General features: G+C 49.5%; 1 protein-coding gene across 1 annotated transcript in view; it reads left to right on the top strand.

Moving 5' to 3' along the window:
• The window catches only part of cacna1c (calcium channel, voltage-dependent, L type, alpha 1C subunit), a 142,816-nt gene that overhangs the window by 63,035 nt on the left and 58,091 nt on the right, over positions 1–21,690 (top strand). The window contains exon 4 of the mRNA XM_084702019.1: positions 20,920–21,059. Coding sequence (XP_084558145.1) covers positions 20,920–21,059 — 140 coding nt within the window. The remainder of the gene's footprint in view (positions 1–20,919; positions 21,060–21,690) is intronic.

Below are 21,690 nucleotides of genomic sequence, written 5' to 3'. Positions count from 1 at the left end.
ATGGTGTCTCTAAGCCTTGGATGGCCTCTCAGTGAATAGGCTGGCCCCTCCTGTGGGACTTCCCTCAGGCAGATCGTTCCATTGTCAAATCCTGAAAACCCTCCAGCGCATAGACTGATCCCACAGCTGAATTCCTCCTTGGATGATGACTGGCTCTAACACTCACTGGTACACGTGCAGTTTGATTATGGGGCTGTGTGTGCGTGTGTGTTTGTGTGAGAAAGAGAGTGTGTGGGCCCGAAGTTTGGACAGAGTTTGAGAACTTGGACTATGCTGTTCATCTCTCTCTCTCTCTCTCTCTCTCTCTCTCTCTCTCTCTCTCTCTCGCTCTCGCTCTCGCTCTTGCTCTCGCTCTCGCTCTCGCTCTCGCTCTGTCTATGTCTCTCTCTCTGTCTTTGTCTCTGTCTCTGTCTGTCTGTCTCTGTCTCTCTCCCCTCTCTATTCCCTTTCCCTGTCTCCCCCCCCTCTCTTATACCTCTTCCACTCTCTCTCTTTCTCCTGATAGATTAGGGCAATGATAATGTTGTTAGTGTTTGTCAATGCTGATTGGCTACTGATGCTGATTGACACTGGTGGTCTGATGAGCGTTCTGTCTTTCCGCACGGCAACACTGCATCACTTCCTCCTTGACTCTGTATCACTCTGTCTCCCTCACACTCTCACTCCTTTCCCCTCCTCTCCCCTCCCCTGCCCTCCCCTCCTCTCCTCTCCCCTGCCCTCCCCTCCTCTCCTCTCCCCTGCCCTCCCCTCCTCTCCTCTCCCCTGCCCTCCCCTCCTCTCCTCTCCCCTGCCCTCCCCTCCTCTCCTCTCCTCTCCTCTCCTCTCCTCTCCTCTCCTCTCCTCTCCTCTCCTCTCCTCTCCTCTCCTCTCCTCTCCTCTCCCCTGCCCTCCCCTCCTCTCCTCTCCTCTCCTCTCCTCTCCTCTCCTCTCCTCTCCTCTCCTCTCCTCTCCTCTCCTCTCCTCTCCTCTCCCCTCCCCTCCCCTCCCCTCCCCTCCCCTCCCCTCCCCTCCCCTCCCCTCCCCTCCTCTCCTCTCCTCTCCCCTGCCCTCCTCTCCCCTCCCCTCCTCTCCTCTCCTCTCCCCTGCCCTCCTCTCCCCTGCCCTCCCCTCCTCTCCTCTCCCCTGCCCTCCCCTCCCCTCCTCTCCTCTCCCCTGCCCTCCCCTCCTCTCCTCTCCCCTGCCCTGCCCTGCCCTCCCCTCCCCTCCCCTCCCCTCCCCTCCCCTCCCCTCCCCTCCCCTCCCCTCCTCTCCTCTCCCCTGCCCTCCCCTCCTCTCCTCTCCCCTGCCCTCCCCTCCTCTCCTCTCCTCTCCCCTGCCCTCCCCTCCCCTCCCCTCCTCTCCTCTCCCCTGCCCTCCCCTCCTCTCCTCTCCCCTGCCCTCCCCTCCTCTCCTCTCCCCTGCCCTCCCCTCCTCTCCTCTCCTCTCCCCTGCCCTCCCCTCCTCTCCTCTCCCCTGCCCTCCCCTCCTCTCCTCTCCCCTCCCCTCCTCTCCTCTCCCCTGCCCTCCCCTCCTCTCCTCTCCCCTGCCCTCCCCTCCCCTCCCCTCCTCTCCTCTCCTCTCCTCTCCTCTCCTCTCCTCTCCTCTCCCCTCCCCTCCCCTCCCCTCCTCTCCTCTCCTCTCCTCTCCCCTCCCCTCCTCTCCTCTCCTCTCCTCTCCCCTGCCCTCCCCTCCTCTCCTCTCCCCTCCCCTCCCCTCCCCTCCTCTCCTCTCCCCTCCCCTCCTCTCCTCTCCTCTCCTCTCCTCTCCTCTCCTCTCCTCTCCTCTCCTCTCCTCTCCCCTCCCCTCCTCTCCTCTCCCCTGCCCTCCCCTCCTCTCCTCTCCCCTGCCCTCCCCTCCTCTCCTCTCCCCTGCCCTCCCCTCCTCTCCTCTCCCCTGCCCTCCCCTCCTCTCCTCTCCCCTGCCCTCCCCTCCTCTCTTCTTCTCTCCTCTTCCCTCCCCTCTCCTTCTGTTCTTCCATTGATGTTACTGTAGTACAAAACAAATAAAACAGCTCTGACAAAGATTGCTGCTTTTCTCTTGTCAAACTGAAATATTTAAACATCCAGTGATGAGATGCAGGATGATACTGTAGATCCAACATAAAAGAAGGATGTGTGTCTGTGTGCCACGAGCCACGACGAGCCACCAAGAGATCGTACACAGCACACACAGTCCTAGGCCCACTTAGTGATTCACACACACGTGTGTGTGTGTGTGTGTGTAGGAGTTTCTACTCATTTGGTGTTGAATGAATGACAGATAATTGAATGGGTTTGAGAATAGACACACACATAGATGAATGGTTTGGAGAAAAGAGGGCATCTAAAGCAAATGATTTTCCTTCCACATCATGACTCCTCTCCTTTCCAACTCTTACCCTCTCTCTCCTCTCTCTCTCTCTCTCTCTCTCTCTCTCTCTCTCTCTCTCTCTCTCTCTCTCTCTCTCTCTCTCTCTCTCTCTATCTCTCTCTCTTTCCTGGAGATGGATAGAGAAAGAGCAGGAGAGAGAAGGGGAAGAACAAAGAGACAACAAGATGGAGAGGCAGAGATGTGGTAATTACTGGTTTTGAACCTGACACGTAATCTCTCTGAGATTAGTGTGGTGTGTGAAACCTTTTATTTGTGTGGGGTGTGTTTAGTATCATATCGGTAGGTAAATGGGCCTTTTGATAGCTACACACACGCACACACACACACACAGACACACACAGTGTATGACCGATTAATAGCCTGCAACCAAGCTTTAACATTCCAGATCAACAAGGTGATAAAAGCTTTCATGAAGCTGCAGGGATGATGATGATCAAATACACACACATAGACACACGTATACGCACACAAACACACATGCATACAAACACACACTCACAGTACATTGCTACTCTTAGCTCTGTGTCAGTACGGAGCCTATGTTGGCAGGCTAGGTGGGCCGGAGGCGGCCATGTTGGCTCTTGGCAGGGTCTCCGTGGGTCACAGTTTCCTGCCAGCTGAAGGCAGATTCAATGAAACGGACTCCGGGTTGGGCTCCCAGGGCGGTAGAGACTCTCAGGGTTAACAGATAGGAAAGGGTTAGGCTCCATGGCACTCCAAGCAACTGGAACTAATGTACTGACCTGAGTGGTGTGGGTGTGTGTTTGTCTTTTGTGTCCCATCGCCTGTCCTTTCCTCTCTCCTCCTCCTCTCCCATCTTCTCCTCTTCTCTCCTCTGTATCCATGACGATAGCATGAGTTTTGCTTTTCTTTGGTAGCACTCGGGGAACTCTGCATCGTTTCAGTGAATACTGGGTAGATCATAATGCCATGTACACACAATCACAGAACACACATACATACAGACAAACAGACATGCACACATTCACATACGTTCACGCACACACACACACACACACACACACACACACACAGAAACACACGCACACACACCTATCCAGACGGCAGGAGTGAGGCAGAGAAGGATGGATAATTAACATAGTTTGGTTTCTTTGTGGAGGGATATTAATTAGAAAGCCAGGTTTGAATACTAATGTTGTGAAACCTAGGACAAGCTTAAGAGATCCTTCTGGAACATGTATTTCTGTCAAGCTGACTAGGACAAGGACACCATGGAAACAGGAGCAAAGAGAACCATAGTGAACCCTGGAGAATAACCGATAACCATAGCTGAAGATAGAGAACTTTAGAACCAAGGTAGAATCATGGAGAACCACTCATACCTATTGCGAGATAAAAAGATTCTGGGAGAACTAATCCCATCCCATCTGAGAATCCTATGTGGGTTGATATGAGTAATTATCAGGACCTGATAATGCACTGCTGGTAATGCCAATGTTGCAGAAGCTGCCAATGCTAATGTAGCTAATGGTGATTTAAAAAGCAATCAGAACATTTGACACAGTTGAACTGCTCAGACAGACTCTGTCTATATCTCTGTCTCTCTGTCTCTCTGTCTCTCTGTCTCTCTGTCTCTCTCTCTCTCTTTCTCTCTCTCTCTCTCTCTCTCTCTCTCTCTCTCTCTCTCTCTCTCTCTCTCTCTCTCTCTCTCTCTCGCTTTCTCTCTCTCTCTCTCTCTCTCTCTCTCTCTCTCTCTCCCTCTCTCCCTCTCTCCCTCTCTCCCTCTCTCCCTCCCGTCATTCAGTTCCCCTTATTGCAGGACATTGTGGTTGTGTGTGTGTCTGTGTTTATCCATTAGCTCAAAGTGCCCCTGAGCAGCAAAAAAATTCCTCACTCTGCAAAGTGGAAAGTTAGCGCTATTTGTCGGTGTATTTTTGCAGGTAAAAGGAGAGGGACAAGTACTGCTTTTTCTCGACTGTTGAGTATGGGTCTGAAAAAGAAAAAGCAGAGAGAGAGAGAGAGAGACAGCTCTGCAGGGGTTGATGACACAATGTGGAAAGTTAGAGGCCAACTCTGTCACTCCTCCTCCAATCACACTGATTCAATCAAACGTTGATGTTGCCTTGCCAACAATGAGGTTTTAACAAACTCTGGAGCACACACGCACACACATGCTATCATGCAAAAAACACACACACTCAAAGGCTTGAAAGTTATCACGGGAACTTATTGTAAACAAACTGTAGCAAAATGAAATTAATATATCCACTGTTCCACTGTAAATCAGCCACCCACCCACCCAGGCAGTCAGACACGCATACACACACACACACACACACACACTTAACTCTCTCTCTCTCTCTCTCTCTCTCTCTCTCTCTCTCTCTCTCTCTCTCTCTCTCTCTCTCTCTCTCTCTCTCTCTCTCTCTCTCTCATACTCACACTATTACACACACACACACACACACAGAGAGAGACAGAGAAGCGAGCACCAGGCTGAATGTCCTACAGCCTATTTTCAGGACGTAGAAAGCTGTCCCCTGTCCTTGGACTGTTCACAGCACCGGTGTGACATGCTCCGTCTGACACCCCCAAATGAGAGGAATAATGTGTGTGTGTGTGTGTGTGTGAGAGGTAGTGTGTGTGTGTGTGTGTGTGTGAGAGGTAGTGTGTGTGTGTGTGAGAGGTAGAGTGTGTGTGTGTTCTGACAGCTCAGGTTTCCTCACTAAATAGAGGATCCATTATCATTCAGCCCATCACTACCTGTCCCAGTTCAGAGCCCAAGCAAACTCACGTATGCACATACACACACACATCACACACACACACGCCATTTACCCTTCTTGTGGGAGGGCAGGATGGTCCTGTTCAGAATGACAGGTCCAAGGCAGAGAAACAGGCAGTGTGTCTGTGTGTGTACGCGTGTGTGTGTTAAAGTATACTCCCTAAATCACCCCAGCCTCACCTCTCCCTGTCTCACCCCAGCATCACCTCTTCCTGTCTCACTCCAGCCTCACCATCTCCCTACCTCATCCAATTCCTACCACCACCACAGCCTCACCCTGCTCCCCCCCTCATTCACTTTGTAGAAGTTGATTCCAATTCAGACTAACCACAGAATTACCTAATCGATTCCCTTCGTAGCAGTTGATTCAGATTCTTTTTAACCGTGAATCAACAAATCGATGCGTCTGTGGAATACAGCTCCTGCAGATAGTTCCCATAGTACCCTAAGCTGCACTGATCCATATCCGCAAAAGCACCCTCACAAGCTTACTTTACCCAGTCAATACTGGTGGTTATACCATAGCCAACAACCTTCTCTCTCTCTCTCTCTCTCTCTCTCTCTCTTTTTTCTCTTATTCTTTTTCTTTGTCTCTCTTTCTTTGTCTCCAACACACCCAGTCACCTCTTGTTACATGGCAGAGCGTTGATGATACAGTGTGTGGGTTTGGAGTGGGCGAGTGCAGGTCCGTTCTGAAGTTGTGTGTGTGTGAGGGTGATCTAATGATCATGGTGTCACTAACGAGACTGTTAGCAGCACAGAGCCAGTCTCCTGGGGAGTTTAAACACAAGTTCTTCAGTGTAGGTGGCGTTAGCGTGTGTGTGATCCAAGTAAGCAGACAAAATCAAGTCAATAATTGCATTGGTTCATGAACGCACACACACACACGTACACACATCACTCTATCACACACACTATTTATATCTGTCTCTGTCTCCAAGGTAACTATTGTGGCAACTAAACAAGTCAACATTATTTTACTTCTCTCTTCTCGCCTGTTTTGGCCAATGTATGCCTTTCCTACTCTTTCCCCACTCGATCTATCTATCTGTCTGTCTGTCTGTCTGTCTGTCTAACCCCACCCCCACCCCCCCGCCCCTCACCACCCCTCCTCCTCTCTGGCCTCTAGTACAGTGATTGGAAGGTCTACAGTGGTACATTTGTTCATGTAAGGGTCGGCTGACCTGAGGTCAGTGTTGGGGCTGGTCCTCTCATTGCAGCCTGCTGTGGAGAGGTTAGGTCATCTGACCCCAGACCAGGGGTCTGGGCTGTCTCTCTCTCTCTCTCTCTCTCTCTCTCTCTCTCTCTCTCTCTCTCTCTCTCTTTCTCTCTTTCTCTCTCTCTCTCTCTCTCTCTCTCTCTCTCTCTCTCTCTCTCTCTCTCTCTCTCTCTCTCTCTCTCTCTTTCTCTCTCTCTTTCTCTCTTTCTCTCTCTCTCTCTCTCTCTCTCTCTCTCTCTCTCTCTCTCTCTCTCTCTCTTTCTCTCTCTCTTTCTCTCTCTCTTCTCTCTCTCTCTCTCTCTCTCTCTCTCTCTCTCTCTCTCTCTCTCTCTCTCTCTCTCTCTCTCTCTCTCTCTCTCTCTCTCTCTCTCTCTCTCTCTCTCTCTCTCTCTCTCTCTCTCTCTCTCTCTCTCTGTCTCTGTCTCTGTCTCTGTCTCTACCTGTCTCTCTATTTCTCTATCTCGCACTCAGTTCCAGAGAAGAGGAGAGTATGCCTCGCATCTTTCCTTTTTGGGCAGACCAAGCTCGCTATATGGAAGACGAAAAAAAGTAGGCGGTTGGGCTGGTCACGGCAAGGTTGCGAATTGAGTTCTCGTATTATAAGCTGGTGGGGAAAATGGAGGAGTTTGTCGATGTGTGGGGGGTGGGGGCTGCCTTGTGCGTGGTGGATGGAGAGGGGTTTGTATTTATTGTTTTTGATTTTGGTGTGTTTTTCTTGGTTTGTTTGTTTTTTTTGTGTTTTTTTTTCTTTTTGTTTTTTAGTTCGATGACAAATTAATATTGTTTGGGAGTTGTAAGTGAAGTGGTTTTTGTCTTGATAAGAAAGGTTTGGTGTGGTGAAACAGCTTGGTTGGCTGGCAGTTCTAACTGCCCAATAAAGGTATCTTTAAAAGTCAAAAAGTCTATCTCTTTCTGTCTGTTACTGAGTTTTTGCCAATCAGCAGGTCCTGAAACCATGATGCATGCTATATGTAAAAAGAGAGGGAGAAGAAAGGTTTTTATTTTTTTTATGAAGACTTGACTGTTTCTATAGCGTCAGTATCCACAGCATCCACCGGCATGGTGTTGCATAGGGTGTGAGAGAGTGTAAATTGCTTTTGTGTGAGTGTTTTGGTGTGTAAATGTGTGTGTGTGTTTGTGTTTGACGGAGAGAGATCAATACTGCAGAACCGGGGCCAGAACAGAATTGAGCCAACTGTTATCATCACTGGCTATGAGAGGCAACTTACCTGTATGAACACACACACGCACCTCATCACAAAGTTTCATGTTCTACGTAAAACCAGTATCTCTCTTTCTCTCCTTCTCTTTCTCTGTCAATCAGTCTGTCAGTCTGTGTCTCTGTCTCTCTCTCTCTCTCTCTCTCTCTCTCTCACTCTCTCTCTCTCTCCCCCTCTCTCTCTTTTCCTTAATGCTTTTGTTGTCTTTTTTTAGCCGCTGTTACTCTTTGTTGCCATGGCAGCGAGGGAATGTACCGGCCTAATCCCATTAGGATGTTAGCGTTGCTGTCGGAGACGGCTAAATTAGCCATACCATAATAACACCATTATTCAATGTATGAACGGGTGTTTCTAGGATCGTCAGCCTCAATATACAGTACAGGTGTGTGTGTGTGTGTTGATCCAGAGAGGGGCGTTACTCTCAGGTTTCTTGTGTGTTTTCCCTGTCTCGCTTCGCCGACTGGTAAATACACAGAGATGACACAAGTAGACACACAATCACACACACCAGACACATGTAGCTACTGTGCCATGGGAGGAGTTGCAAACCTCCCTGGATAAACAGAGCGGTCTGGCTTGGTGTGATAAAATGTGTCACGAGTACCACCCCCCCCAGTGGTAGTACACAGAAAACACCAACCACATTGGATCTCCACATTTGTTGGCTCTTCTACTTTTGACACTGACACTTTCTCCTACCATTCAACTGAACATACACACGCACACACATTTATCTCTGTCTCTCTACAGACCTGTCCCCACAGCACATTACTGTCTTCTGAGATGGAGAGATGGATGGAGGGATGGATGGAGGAAAGAGAAGGAGAAAAAGAGGGACATAGGGATGTAAGGAGGTAGGGAGGGAGGGATGGTAGGAGAGATGGAAAGCTGTGTATCTATTGTAATTCCTCTCTAATGGTAACTGGCCAACAGCAGAATTCTCTAATTATGAAATAGGTATGTGTGTGTGTGTCTGTGTCTGTGTGACAGAGGAGAGAGGTATGTGTGTGTGTGTCCCAGCAGCTGAACCCTCTCAGTGCCACCGGGTGTGCAGTGCTAATTAGCGGTTAGCGGCGTTCCTGAAGTGCCTCTCTGTCTGGTTGCCAATGATACTCTGGCTGGTACTCCTGTCATTACCTGGACACACACACATACACGCTCTCCTCATACACTCACACACACTCTCCTCTTTCCTCAAACACACACACACACACTCTCCTCTCGTCACCCACACACATACAAACTCTCCTCACAAACACACACACACACACACACACACTCTGGCAAAGGCCCTCTTCTCAGGTATTCTCAACATTCTCCACCAACAAATACCTCACTACAGCTGTTATGCTGCCTGTGGTGACCAGGGACATGAGCATGCCTGGCCCGCTGACCTTCATGACCCCCCAGGCTGCCTGTGCCTCCCTGCCCCAGGAGAGCGTGCGTGTCCTGGGCATGCTGGCACGCCGCCTCCCTTCTGGTCAGGAGGAATGTCAGCCATAGGGGACAGGACATGGAAGAGAAGAGGGGATGAGAAGGAGAGGGGATTGAAGCATCTGCTGAAGGGAGAAGCGAGGAGGAATGGAGGGAGAGAAGGGAAGAGGGGAGGAGAAGGAGAGGGGATATGACACGTTACAGATGTCGAGAGGGGAGGAGAAATGGAGAGAGGAGGGAGTGGAGTTTGGAGAGAAAGGGGAAAAGGGGACGGGGAGGGAGAGATGGATAACAAAAAAATGCAAGAGGGTGGAGGAAGGAAAACGGGGAACGAATGGAGTGAGAAGGTGAGGATGGGGATAGAGGGATGTGGTAGGAGAGAGAGAGGAGAAAAGAATGGATTTAATGGAGACAGATTCATCCCACACTGTGAGTTAGGAAGAAGGGGGTGTTGAAAGGAGGTAGCGATGTGAGGGGAGAGGAGGGAGAGGAGAGGATGAAGTGTTGAGCTACCATGACTGTTTAGCTGCGTTCCTCTCGTCAGACTCTTTGTCCTGCCCGACCACTGGCTTCTGTGGAAAATCCAATATATAATTTCTAAACCAATGAAAAAAGGCTTCTTTAAAAAAAAAATCTGAATGTTCCCTTTTTATTGCACAGCTTGGACTGTTCTCTCTCTCTCTGTACATCTCTTTCTCTGTCTCTCTGTCTCTCTGTCTCTCTCTCTCTCTGTCTCTCTCTCATAGCAGTGAACAGGTGAATGAAAGGAAGTAAACAAGGCAGTTTTTCTTCTATGAGGTTGTAATAATCTTACTCTCAACAACTGTTGGACTGATAAAAGCTTCCTTCAGTTAATGCAGTTGTAGGGGTGTGTGTGAGTCTCTGTGCGTGAGTGTATGGATGGTGTGTGTGTAGATGTGTGTGTGTGTGTGTGTCCAAAGGCCCAGGCAGATGGGTTTGTGGGATGATATTCTGGCCTGATGACCTTCCAATGGGTGTGTGTGTGTGTGTGTGTGTGTGTGTGAGGTAAGTGTGTGTATGTGTGAGAGTTCGTGTCAGCTGTGTGTGTGTGGGTGTGTGTGAGATTGGTGAGCGCATGTGTATGTCAGGTGAATGTGTGAGTGTGTGTGTGTGTGTGTGTGTGTAAGGCGATCTGTAATTGGTCAGCAGTCACAGCCCATTACTAGTGACACCGGCTGCTCCTATCACCACGGCGATAAGGGATGTCACTGAGGAGAGGGGTAGAGAGAGAAAGATTCTGTAAAAAAACTGAGAGACAGAGAAAGAATGGTTACTGTCCGGTTACTGTCCCGTTCTCGTGTTTTCTCTCTCTCTCTGTCTCTTTCTCTCTCTCTCTCTCTCTCTCTCTCTCTCTCTCTCTCTCTCTCTCTCTCTCTCTCTCTCTCTCTCTCTCTCTCTCTCTCTCTCTCTCTCTCTCTCTCTCTCTCTCTCTCTCTCTCTCTCTCTCTCTCTCTCTCTCTCTCTCTCTCTCTCTCTCTCTCTCTCTCTCTCTCTCTCTCTCTCTCTCTCTCTCTCTCTCTCTCAGACACTCGTAACATACACACAAGCGGCAGAAGAATGGGGGGAGGAGGGAGGGAGGGAGGGAAGTAGTAGGAGGAAGAGGGGGTGAAAAAAGGATATGTTGTTATTCATTTGACATGATGTATGGTTATAGGTGTGTGTGTGAGAGTGAGAGAGAGAACCAGTGCGACAGAGTCAGATCAATACTGTGACAGAGACAGGGACAGACAGGTCCATTGACATTCACAGTGGGTGTGTAGGATAGATGAGAGTGAGGCAGATCGGGGGGAGACTGTCCCCCTGGTCCCCCAGGACAGTTCCCCTGGGCTGGGTAAGGTTAGTAGTGTGCAGGGTTCCTCACTCCATGCTCTGGTTGAATTATAGATGTGTAGTGTTTGACAGACAGATGAGCCTCAGTCTTCCATTATGGATTAGATGTGTTATCCTTTCTCCTATAGCCTGCATATTCTCTCTCTCTCTCTTACACTTCCTCAGTTTCTCCATTTGTCTCTTTATTTATATATCCCCCCCCCTCTCTCTCTCTCTCTCTCTCTCTCTCTCTCTCTCTCTCTCTCACTCTCTGTTTCTCTTTCTCTCTCGCATATTAAGAAGGGTTTCTAATGTCCAGGATGGTGTCATTTAACCTGACTCCCCAGATGGTTGTAACACATAACCATCTGGGAAGTTGTCCTTGGAAAACTGGAAAAGGGCAGGCACTTTCAAAAAATACTTGGCAGGTGATTGGATGAATCATCCGTCTATCACGGGCTAACTTTAACCACCCATAGCTGCCAGTAGTTCCTCATAGGATGCTGATTGGTCCAAATAACTGTGGTTCAGGCACAACTGAATAACTTGAAGTTTGGCAAGATGGATTCTTGCATTGTCATGATCTCGAGAATCCAGCTGTCTCACAATGGATAGGTGGAACTGGTGGGTGTCTGGCAGTTCTCACTGCCCAACAAAGACTTAACAATCGACCTCTCTGTCCTTTTTCTCTTTGTGTATATGTAGACAGAGATAGTGTTTGTCCTTTATCATTTACCTTCCCTCCCTCCCATGTCTTTGCTAGGATGTTATTTATAACTCGGGCCGCTGTGTTTGTGTGTGTGTATGGGTGTGTGTGTATGGTATGTGTGTGTGTCTGACAGGCTCCTCCACACTCATCAACACAGACACAGTGACTCACCAGCAGCCATGCTTTAGTGACTCACACAACAAGAGAGAGAGAGAGAGAGATAATGAGAGAGAGAAAGAGAGAGAGAGACAGAGAGAGAGAGAGAGAGAGAGAGAGAGAGACAGAGAGACAGAGAGAGAGAGAGAGAGAGAGAGAGTGAGAGAGACAGAGAGAGACAGAGAGAGACAGAGAGAGAGAGAGAGCCTCCATACTGTATGGTTATTAGTAGGATAACCATATGTGGGAGCGACATCAATCTGGAGGAAAACTACAAGAATGAAACTACTCCCTGTGTGTGTGTGTGTGTGTGAGAGAGCAAGGGGCTGTGGTTGTTTGTGTATGTGTGTGTGTGTCTGTCCTGCCAGTTTATAGAGAGAGAGAGAGAGAAACAGAGAGAGAGAGAGAGAGAGAGAGAGACAGAGAGAGACAGAGAGAGAGTTGTTGGGTCCTCTAACTGTCTGATTCAGGTCTGTCTTGTTGTTAGATCTGTAGATTTCGCAGACAGTAGAGTGTGTAGCCAGGGTATGCTACGACACACTGCCTCAGGCTCTGATACACACACCTACACACGTACGCACACATGCACACACACCAGCTCTGTCTCTCTTACACACTCACACTAAGTCTAACTCTCACAAACACACTCCTTCTCTCTCACACACCCATACCTCTCTTTGGGTTGGTGCTGTGTGTGTGTGTGTGTGTGGGAGCACTGTTTGGATTAATTGGATAGATCTCCAGTTACATCTTAGAGGAGAATGTGTTTGTGTGTGTGTGTGTATGTATGTGAGGAACTAAGATACTCCTACAGTTGGGGACACCTGACTATTCATATAGGGAGGTGTGTGAGTGTTTGTGTGTGTACGTATGTGTATTTGTGTGTGTCTGTCCTGCCAGTTTGTATAGAGACAGAGAGAGAAACAGAGAGAGACAGAGAGAGAGACAGAGAGAGAGAGAGACAGAGAGACAGAGAGACAGAGAGACAGAGAGACAGAGAGAGGAGAGAGAGAGAGAATTGTGTATGCTAAGGTTTGCTAATGAAGCAACAGTGTGAAGCAGATGAAGACCAGGAAGTGGAGCCCACATGCCTCGTCACTCCGACCAATTGGTACAGCCAAGGCTGAGGGAGCCAATCACATTGTCATGAGGGAGGTGAAAAATGAGGCTGTCAGAGACCTTACCCCAAGCTCTGGTCTCACCCTGACACACACACCCACGCACAGACACACACACACACCACACACACACACCCTCACATGCGCACACACACATTCACAACCACACTCACACATTTCACAGCATGCATGGTGCGTAACTACAGATGTGGATGGATGTCTTGAACGACTCATTACTCAGAAAGGGGGGTAGAGAGAACAAGTAAACAGAACAAGGGAAGGAGGGATAGAGAAGGATGGAGAGAGGGAAAGGGGGTGATAGGGATGGAAGGATAGAGAAAACGAGATGAAGAGAACAAGGGATGGAGGAAGAGAGAGGGATGAAGAGAACAGGAGATGGTCAAGGAGAGGGGGTAGGAAGCAAAGGATGAAGGGAAAAATGGAGGGATAGAGGTATAGAAAAGCCATGGAGACAAGGATAGGGAGAGGCATGGGGGGGGGAGACTCCCCTTTTAACCTCTCCACTGTGTTTCATCTCTCTTTCTCCCGAGGTTTTTAATCTCTTCCCTCCTGGGCACATTTTCTTTCTTAACACTTAGTCACACACACACATACACACACATGTACAGGCCCATCCCCCCTCTACACTACAGGCTACATGTCTGTTTTGGATGATTTATAGACTCTCTCTGCTCTGTTATTTTTGGCCCAATTATTCTTTCTTTCTTTCTATTCCTTCCTTTCTCATCTTCTCTCCGTCTATTCTTACTCCCACCTTCTTACTCCTCCACCTCTCTCTGCGTCTCTGTCTCTCTGTCTCTTTCTCTCCATCTTTCTTTCTTTCTCTTCCCCCCCCCCTCTCTCTCTCTCTCTCACTCCCCCTCACTTTCTCTCTTCCCTCCCCTCCATCTCACACACACCAAGACCCCTACAGGAAGGCAGAGAGCAGTACATCCAGCAACATCCTCATGACCACATGAATGATGCACATGCCATTCAGCCCTCCTCTTGGCCAGGCTGCCTAAGCAGGCCTGGAGAGAAGGATGGAGAGACGAGATGAAAAGAAGAGAGAAAGACATGAAGAGTTAAAGACATGAAGAGTGATAGGCAAATGAAGAGAGGAGGGAGGAAGAGTTTCCGGAGGTGGGGAGACCCAGCTAGCACTAGTCTCTCTATTGAGCTCTGCAGCACACTTAACCTTTTAACAACCTCTGGGTCTGTCCCTCCATTTCTCTCTCTCACGCTCCCACTCTCCTCCCTCTCTTTCTCTATCGCTACATCTGTCTCTCTCTCCTCTCCATATATATATCTTCATCTCTTTATGCTCTATCTTTCACACATAATTAACTCAGCAACTTTCTTCTGTTTAGTTTCTCCTCTCTTATTTTCTTTGCACTCTCTCTCTCTCACAAAACTTAGTTTCCAGGCAACCTGTCCAGAGAAAGTTATAAACAGAAAGGGAAAATAAGAGGCTGGGAGAAAGTGATACAGAAAGACAGAGAGGCAAATGAGAAAAGGACAGAGAGAAAGAGAGAGAGAGGTCTGATGATCCATTTGCAGAAAGGCAAGATAACGACTGAGAGGAAACAAGATTTCAGGATATGACATGTTGATGACATAAGAGCAAGCTGATTGGATGAGCTTACCAGAGGAGGTGACAATGAGAAAATCCTTGCTGACCTGTAGGCTGAGGGGTCATGGTCGGGGTTTGTGAAGGGAAAATTGACAAAGAAACAAATAAAAACATTTGAAAAAACTTTATTTCTCTCCTCTACCTCCCTTCCTTCTCTGTCTGCCATCTCTGAGGGCTTGTGTGTTAACATGGTTCTGAAGTTATGAGACACTCTTAGAGTGTCAGAGGAGGAGGCAAGAGATAAGGCATGAGTGAGGAGAGAGAGAGGGGAGAAAGGAGAGAGAAAGGAGAGAGGGGAGAGACAGAGGAGGGACATAGACAGAGAAAGAGATAGGAAGTGGGAGAGAGGCTCAAAATGAGAAAGAAAGAAATGGAGAGAGAGAAGAGAGAGAAAACCAGAAAGAGAGAAGAGATAAAGAGAGAGTGAGAGAGAAGCAGCATTGTCTCCGGGGTCTTAAACAAGTAGAACCTCCCACTGATCCATCTGCAAGTTCCCCCTGTGTCTTCCCTTCCTCCCTCCCTCCCTCCCTTCCTCCCTTCCTCCCTCCCTCCCTCCCTCCCTCCCTCCCTCCCTCCCTCCCTCCCTCCCTCCCTCCCTCCCTCCCTCCCTCCCTCCCTCCCTCCCTCCCTCCCTCCCTCCCTCCCTCCCTCCCTCCCTCCCTCCCTCCCTCCCTCCCCTCCTCCCTCCCTCCCTCCCCCCTCCCTCCCTCCCTCCCTCCCTTTTAACCACTGGTTCCTCCATTCCTCCATTCCTCCATCTCTCCTCTTTCTCTCCACCTCTATCTGTCCTTTAGCACGTCTCAATGGGGCGTTTATGTGCACGTGTGAGTGCAGGTGTGTGTATGACCGTGTCGGTGCAGGTGTGTGTCTGAGAGTAATATCAAATCAAATTGTATTTCTGTAACTCTTTATGCAAGCAATGTCACAGAGGCCTAAACCAACCAACCACAAACCCTCAAAGAAGACAAGGAGAGCAGAACAAGTGAGACATTTGTGAACAATGAGGTAGAGGGACAGGAAGAGACTCGGAACTCTGTGTTGTCCATCACAGGAGGCCGGTGTCCACGTTGGCAACCAGGTCCAACATTGGCAGACCGGCAACCAGGCAGATGTTGACAGCTTCTGTTACTGTAGCCTTAAACAGACAGGGTCAGCCTCCCCGATGTAAACAGGAAGTCCGTTCCAAAGGATAACAGCTTGATGTGAGATATGTCATGCATATGTCATTAAAATTTGTTATCAATAAGAGATCCGTTGCCATGTCAGTAATATAAGATGTGCACATCTGGAGGTCATAAGATGTCATTCATATGGCAATTTTGACAGACAGGCCCATAGTGAACTCATGTATTTATAATCCTGTCATATCAAACACCCAAGTACACACCAATGTAAACATACAAACACACATATGCTTACACGCACACACACACACAGACAGACACAGACAGACACTAACGTAGCATGTGTGTCCGTGTGTGTGTGTGTCCGTGTGTGTGTGTGTGTCCGTGTGTGTGTGTGTGTCCGTGTGTGTTGGTGTGTTGGTGGCAGTCAGAGAGGTGGGGGGGGTCCCAGAGTTGTGCCAAGCTGGTCATGACACATGACACACATGACCTATGGTGTTAGTACATCAGTACTATATTAGTATTAGTCCAGTATTGTATTTCTGTTTTATATATATGGTGTCAGAGAGTATCCATGAGTTGGGAAGGTAGGGGAGAGCCATAATTCACAAATGCACATAACACACACACGCATGCAGATACACCTCTCACACACACTCTCACACACACACGTGTTAACACGCAGAGAGACACACATTATCCGGACGCTGTGTTGGAAAAGAGCAGTAATTAGACTGTAGATATTCTGGGTTAAATACTGATCAGTGGGATCTGAGTGTGATCTGTGTGTGTGCGTGCTTTGCCATCCTGCTCAGCCTGCCGCATGCTGCTGCCGCCTGCAGTTTCCATGGAAACGCCGGAGCCCATCTTGGTCTCCATGGAAACGGTTGGATGGCACCCAGCTCTACTGTAGTAAAGAGTATGAAGAGGAGGAAGGAGAGAGGGAGGAGGAGGAGAAGGGGGAGGAGGAAGAGGAGGAAGAGGAAGAGGAGGAGGAAGAGGAGGAGGAGGAGGAAAAGAGAGAAAGAGAAATGGTATGAGGGGAAGAGAGGAAGGAGGTAGATAAGGATGGGAATAGAGAGGAAGAGGAGGAACAGTTGGAGTGAAAAAAAGAGGAGGAGAAGGAGGTGGTGGAAAACGGAAAGGGGGAGTAGTTTTATCCGGACATTTTAACTTTAGAATGATGACATGTTGACTGTTCTAGAAGTCTCTAGTTCTAGAACCAGGTAGAACTTTTCTAGAACTAGAACCTGTTGGAGCTCTCTTGATCTCGAATAATGGTAGAACTCTGTAAATCTAGAGCATGGTAGGACAATGTTAATCTAGAACCTGTTAGAACTGACAGGATCTCGAACTGGAGATGAGGAGAGACGGACAAAGAAGGGGAGGGAGAGGAGGAGAGGAGAGAGGAAGAGGATAAGAGCCTTAGTTGTGGGGGTGAACTCATCTATGGTGATTGTGGAGGAAGGTTTCACGTGCAGTGTGTTTGTGTAGCATGCAGCGTTTAGAGTGGGTGGTGTGTGTGTGTGTGCGTAGGCTCCCTGTAGTCTCTTTTAGCTTTAGAATACCGACCTGCCCTCACCAACATCCACCAGCTCATCCAATTAATTGTTAGTGTGTGTATGCTCATGCAAGTGTGTGTGGTAGCGAATGAGCAGTTCCATATTTTTAAGAAATACACACACACTACACATCCTCACACACATACATAAACCCCCCTATAACGCCCCCACACATACACACACACACACAAACCTCCAGCAGCTAACCGGCGCACTGGCTAATCCTGTTAGCGTGTCTAGCGTCAGAAGGAAGGTCAAATGAGACACGCCCTGCCTGAATGTCGATACTGTAATGTGATTGGCCCATGACTGATGGGCGGTTTTGTGGACCTATCAGAGCTAAGTGAATTAAGGTTCCCCTGTCAGACACTGGAATCATTAACCACAACATAACTACACCCACAGCATCTACCTGTCTATCTGCCTGTCTATCTGCCTGCCTTTCTGTCTGTCTTTGCCTGCTTGCCTGCCTACCTATCTCCCCCCCCCTCTCTCTCTCTCTCTCTCTCTCTCTCTCTCTCTCTCTCTCTCTCTCTCTCTCTCTCTCTCTCTCTCTCTCTCTCTCTCTGTCTCTCTCTCTCTCTCTCTTCTCCATGTGGAGCGGGGGGTTGATTAGCAAACGAGTCGCAGCTGAAAGTGCCTGTCCCCAGCCTGCCCGTGACCCCAGCGGCCTGGGCTGCTAACCCTGGTGCTGGGAGCACTGTGGAGGCTCTGGGAGGGTGGGCAGGCTCTGGGTCTCTGGAGACACACACACACACCTACAGGCACACACACACATGACTGTTACTCTTCATCCTCTTCGTTCTCTTTCTCTCTCTCTCTCTTCCCTTTCTTCTCCCTCCTCTTTTTCTAGTCTTCACAGAGCTCCACTGAGTCTGGATGTCAGTTGGAGACAGAGCAGAGCTGTGTGTGTGTGTGTGTCCATAAGTGTAAGTGTGTACATACAAAAGTGTGAGTTCTGTGAATGTGTTGGAACTTGTGAATGTCTGTGTGTGTGCGTCTACCTCATCTTCGGTTGACTTCTGCCCCCAGACCGTAGATTGATCTCAGAGTGTGATGAAAGTTATGATGTCACAGCTGAGCTACGGGAGGGAGGGAGGGGAGGGAGGGGAGGGGGGGAGGGGAGGGGAGGGGAGGGGAGGGGGGGGGGGGGGGAAGGGAGGGAGACTGTGAAGTTCTATTGTTCAGAGTTCTGTGTTTTAGCAGGGCCAGGTTGGACAACCAAGCTGGACTATCTGCTAGAAAACGTCTACCACTGAAAGGTGTGTGTGTGTTTGTGTGGGTGTGTGTGTCCCATCATGGATCAATGGAATGAGAAGGAGGGGAAAACTGATTTTCCGTTTTGGAACGATTGCTGGGTTTTCTTTGGCTGTTCTGGTTGTCTGGATATCTGGAGCACTGAAGTGTGTGTGTGTGTGTGTGTGTGTGTGTGTGTGCGTGCATGCGTGTGTCATCTCTGATTGTGTGGGTTTGGACAAGGGTGCTGTGTTTGTGGGAGACAATACCAAATGGCAGAATATAATGACAGGCTTTTGATCATTACTGTGTGTGTGTGGTTTGGCCACTGATCTGTAATACAAGACTTTGACAGAGAGGCTAGTTGAAACCTCTATGGATCAACAGGATCCAACCACAGAGGAAAATCAGGCAGAGGAAATGTATACACTATATACTATATATATACACACACACGCATACACGCACACCATCGTTCTGTGCAAACCTGAATCAGTCTACATCGATTAGAAATATTTGACTCTGAGACCTGCTCCAGCCTGCCTTTCCTAAAAACCTGCCCAGTCAGAGGAGACGTAGCTGGGCCTCTTTTTCGAATGGACGCCCTGGTCTGGGGCTGCCTAACCCACCAGAGGTTGCAACATGTCAACAGTGGGGTTTTCAATCCTCACATTCGAATGACAGTTTCCCATGGTTTCCACTCAAAGAGGGGGGCCCAGTCCTTCCCCCTCAGTGAGCCAATCAGAGTTTTACTTCCTGGGAGAAGCCCCCGCCCCCAGGGTATTACATCAACGCACCTTTATATAGCTCCAGCCCCCAGACCCTCAGCGTGCTGGATCAGTGTTCCCAGGGAAGACACTCGGTGGCTGGGGAGACGACCTGGAAGGCCCCCCCGTCCCAGTCCCAGCCCCGGCCCTGGGAATGGAGATCTCTGGAGGGGCCTGGAGGAGAGGTGGGGCTGCAGCTGCTCACTGCCCTACGAGAGAGGAGTCTGTGTGGGCTAGGGGAGGGAGAGGGACTGGGGGTCAGAGAGACGGAGGGAGGGAGGGAGGGAGGGAGGGAGGGAGGGAGGGAGGGAGGGAGGGAGGGAGGGAGGGAGGGAGGGAGGGAGGGAGGGAGGGAGGGAGGGAGGGAGGGAGGGAGGGAGGGAGGGAGGGAGGGAGGGAGGGAGGGAGGGAGGAGGGGAGGGAGGGACACTGGCTGGGATTTTTGGGGGTAGGGTATTATGATGGCACCCTGTGTGTGACATCACTCCATGCGCACACAAACATACATATACACATACACACAACGGTCATCCCAGGATAATTCCCATGAACCCAGCTGGCTGGGGTCATCACCATGGGAACAAGCCCCATGGCACTCTGGGATGTGAGGGAGGAGAGAGGGAGACGTAAAAGAGGGAGAGGAGGGTTCATTTAGACAGAAGCAGGAAGTAACCTAATCTGCTAAATAATCACAATACACCACAGCATCAACTACACTAACAATACACACTGACCCAAGAGCTCCCGCAAAAACAGTGTATGCTACCAGAAAAATGGTTTCCCAGAGAAAAAGTCTATCAGAGAAACAGTCTGCCTAGTGTCAGGGACAGAGGTGTAACAAGCAAAGCTCAAATTTGAGCAACAACAACCAACTTACCTCGCTGGCTGGATGTCTGTCACTCAAGCTGGGCTGTATGAAACAGCCCTCTCTCTCTCTCTCTCTCTCTCTCTCTCTCTCTCTCTCTCTCTCTCTCTCTCTCTCTCTCTCTCTCTCTCTCTCTCTCTCTCTCTCTCTCTCTCTCTCTCTCTCTCTCTCTTTCTATACTCTTACTCTCTGTCCTTCTGTATGTCAGGGGTGATCTGAATGTGTGTTATTTTTCTTAGTATGTATCTTAGTTTTTGTGTGTGTGTGTGTGTGTGTTTGTGTCTATGAGTCACCAGTCCTGAGGAGAAACTGGGCAGACCCATCATATGACAACCCACGAGGCCTCCCCCACCATCAGAGCAGGTGGTTGGGTCCGGAGGGCAGTCACCCAGGGTAGCGGAGGCGGGAGCACAGTCCATAAACACACAGAGGCGGGGGTGTTTCCCAGGGGTACAGGCAGAGGGGGCTGAGTGTCTATATGTATGAAGCATATGTGTTGCAAGCTGGGATTTATGTGTGGCATTTAGCGAAAGTCTGCTGCAAGACATGTTTGTGTGTGTGACCAGAGTGCGTGTGTGTGAGCGCATGGGCATGCATCTGGTGTGTGTGCGCTTGTGTGTGTGTGTGTGTGTGTGTTTGTCACCACATTATTGACTTTGCTCTTAATAAATGATATCTCATGAGGATGAGTGATGAGTGTATTACTACAGACGATATGTTCTCTCCTTCTAGAACATCTACTGTAAAACATGTTCCTACCTCAAAGAACTCTGTCTGTATCAGGTCAATGTTTTATTACTGCTGATGCAATCACTAAGACAATATCCTGACGTCGCCTTTTCCTTGCTTTTTCTCTGTCTCCCGTCCTCCCTCTCCTTCCCCCACCATTCTCCCTCCCCCCTTCTCTTCCTCTCATCTCTCTATCCCCTCTCCCTCCCTCCCTCTTTGTAGGAGCGTGTGGAGTACCTGTTCCTTATCATCTTCACAGTGGAGGCCTTCCTCAAGGTCATAGCGTACGGTCTCCTCTTCCACCCCAACGCCTACCTGAGGAATGGCTGGAATCTGCTGGACTTTATCATCGTGGTCGTAGGGTGAGTGACGGAGGGACTGCCACAATACTGACACGCCGTGCATACTACGGAAACATCTAGTGCCTCTGTCTGTCACTCTGTCTCTCTCTCTTCCTCCTCTTCTTCCTTCGACCCATGCCCTCGGCCTTATGTCACTGTATTTACCCTGTCTAAAGGCTGTGTGTGTGTGTGTGTGTGTGTGTGAGCGTGGTTGTGTGTGTACAGCAGAGGCGTGTCATGCTAGATTAGCCTGGGTTCTCAGAGGGGAGCTGGTGTGTGAACACAGACCCAGAGGGAGGGAACGGCTACATTCACTGCCCCAGGTGTCACGTAATGGATGACAGCGGACACACCTCATTACCACACGCATACACACTCGCGTGCGCGCACACACACACACGTGGCTTGTGTACACACACACCCCATCCCTTATCTTACAGTGCAGAGACTTGAGTCTCTGTGCGTAAAGTGATGTTCACTTTCAGCACGAGTCACGTGGTTACCATAGGGATCCGATTATGACCTGACTGTGGTCACGTGGTTACCATAGGGATCCGATTACCATGTGACCGTGGTCACGTGGTCGTCACAGGGACCACAGGGGGGGGTCATTTGTCATCTCTGACACAGATTGATCATTATAAGAGGACAA

This window comes from Hypomesus nipponensis, chromosome 7 (genome assembly GCF_054491055.1).
Source record: "Hypomesus nipponensis isolate SF chromosome 7, ASM5449105v1, whole genome shotgun sequence".
In the NCBI taxonomy this organism is placed as follows: domain Eukaryota; kingdom Metazoa; phylum Chordata; class Actinopteri; order Osmeriformes; family Osmeridae; genus Hypomesus; species Hypomesus nipponensis.
Note: the sequence above shows the minus strand (reverse complement) of the source record. Positions and strands in the feature narration are given on the sequence as shown.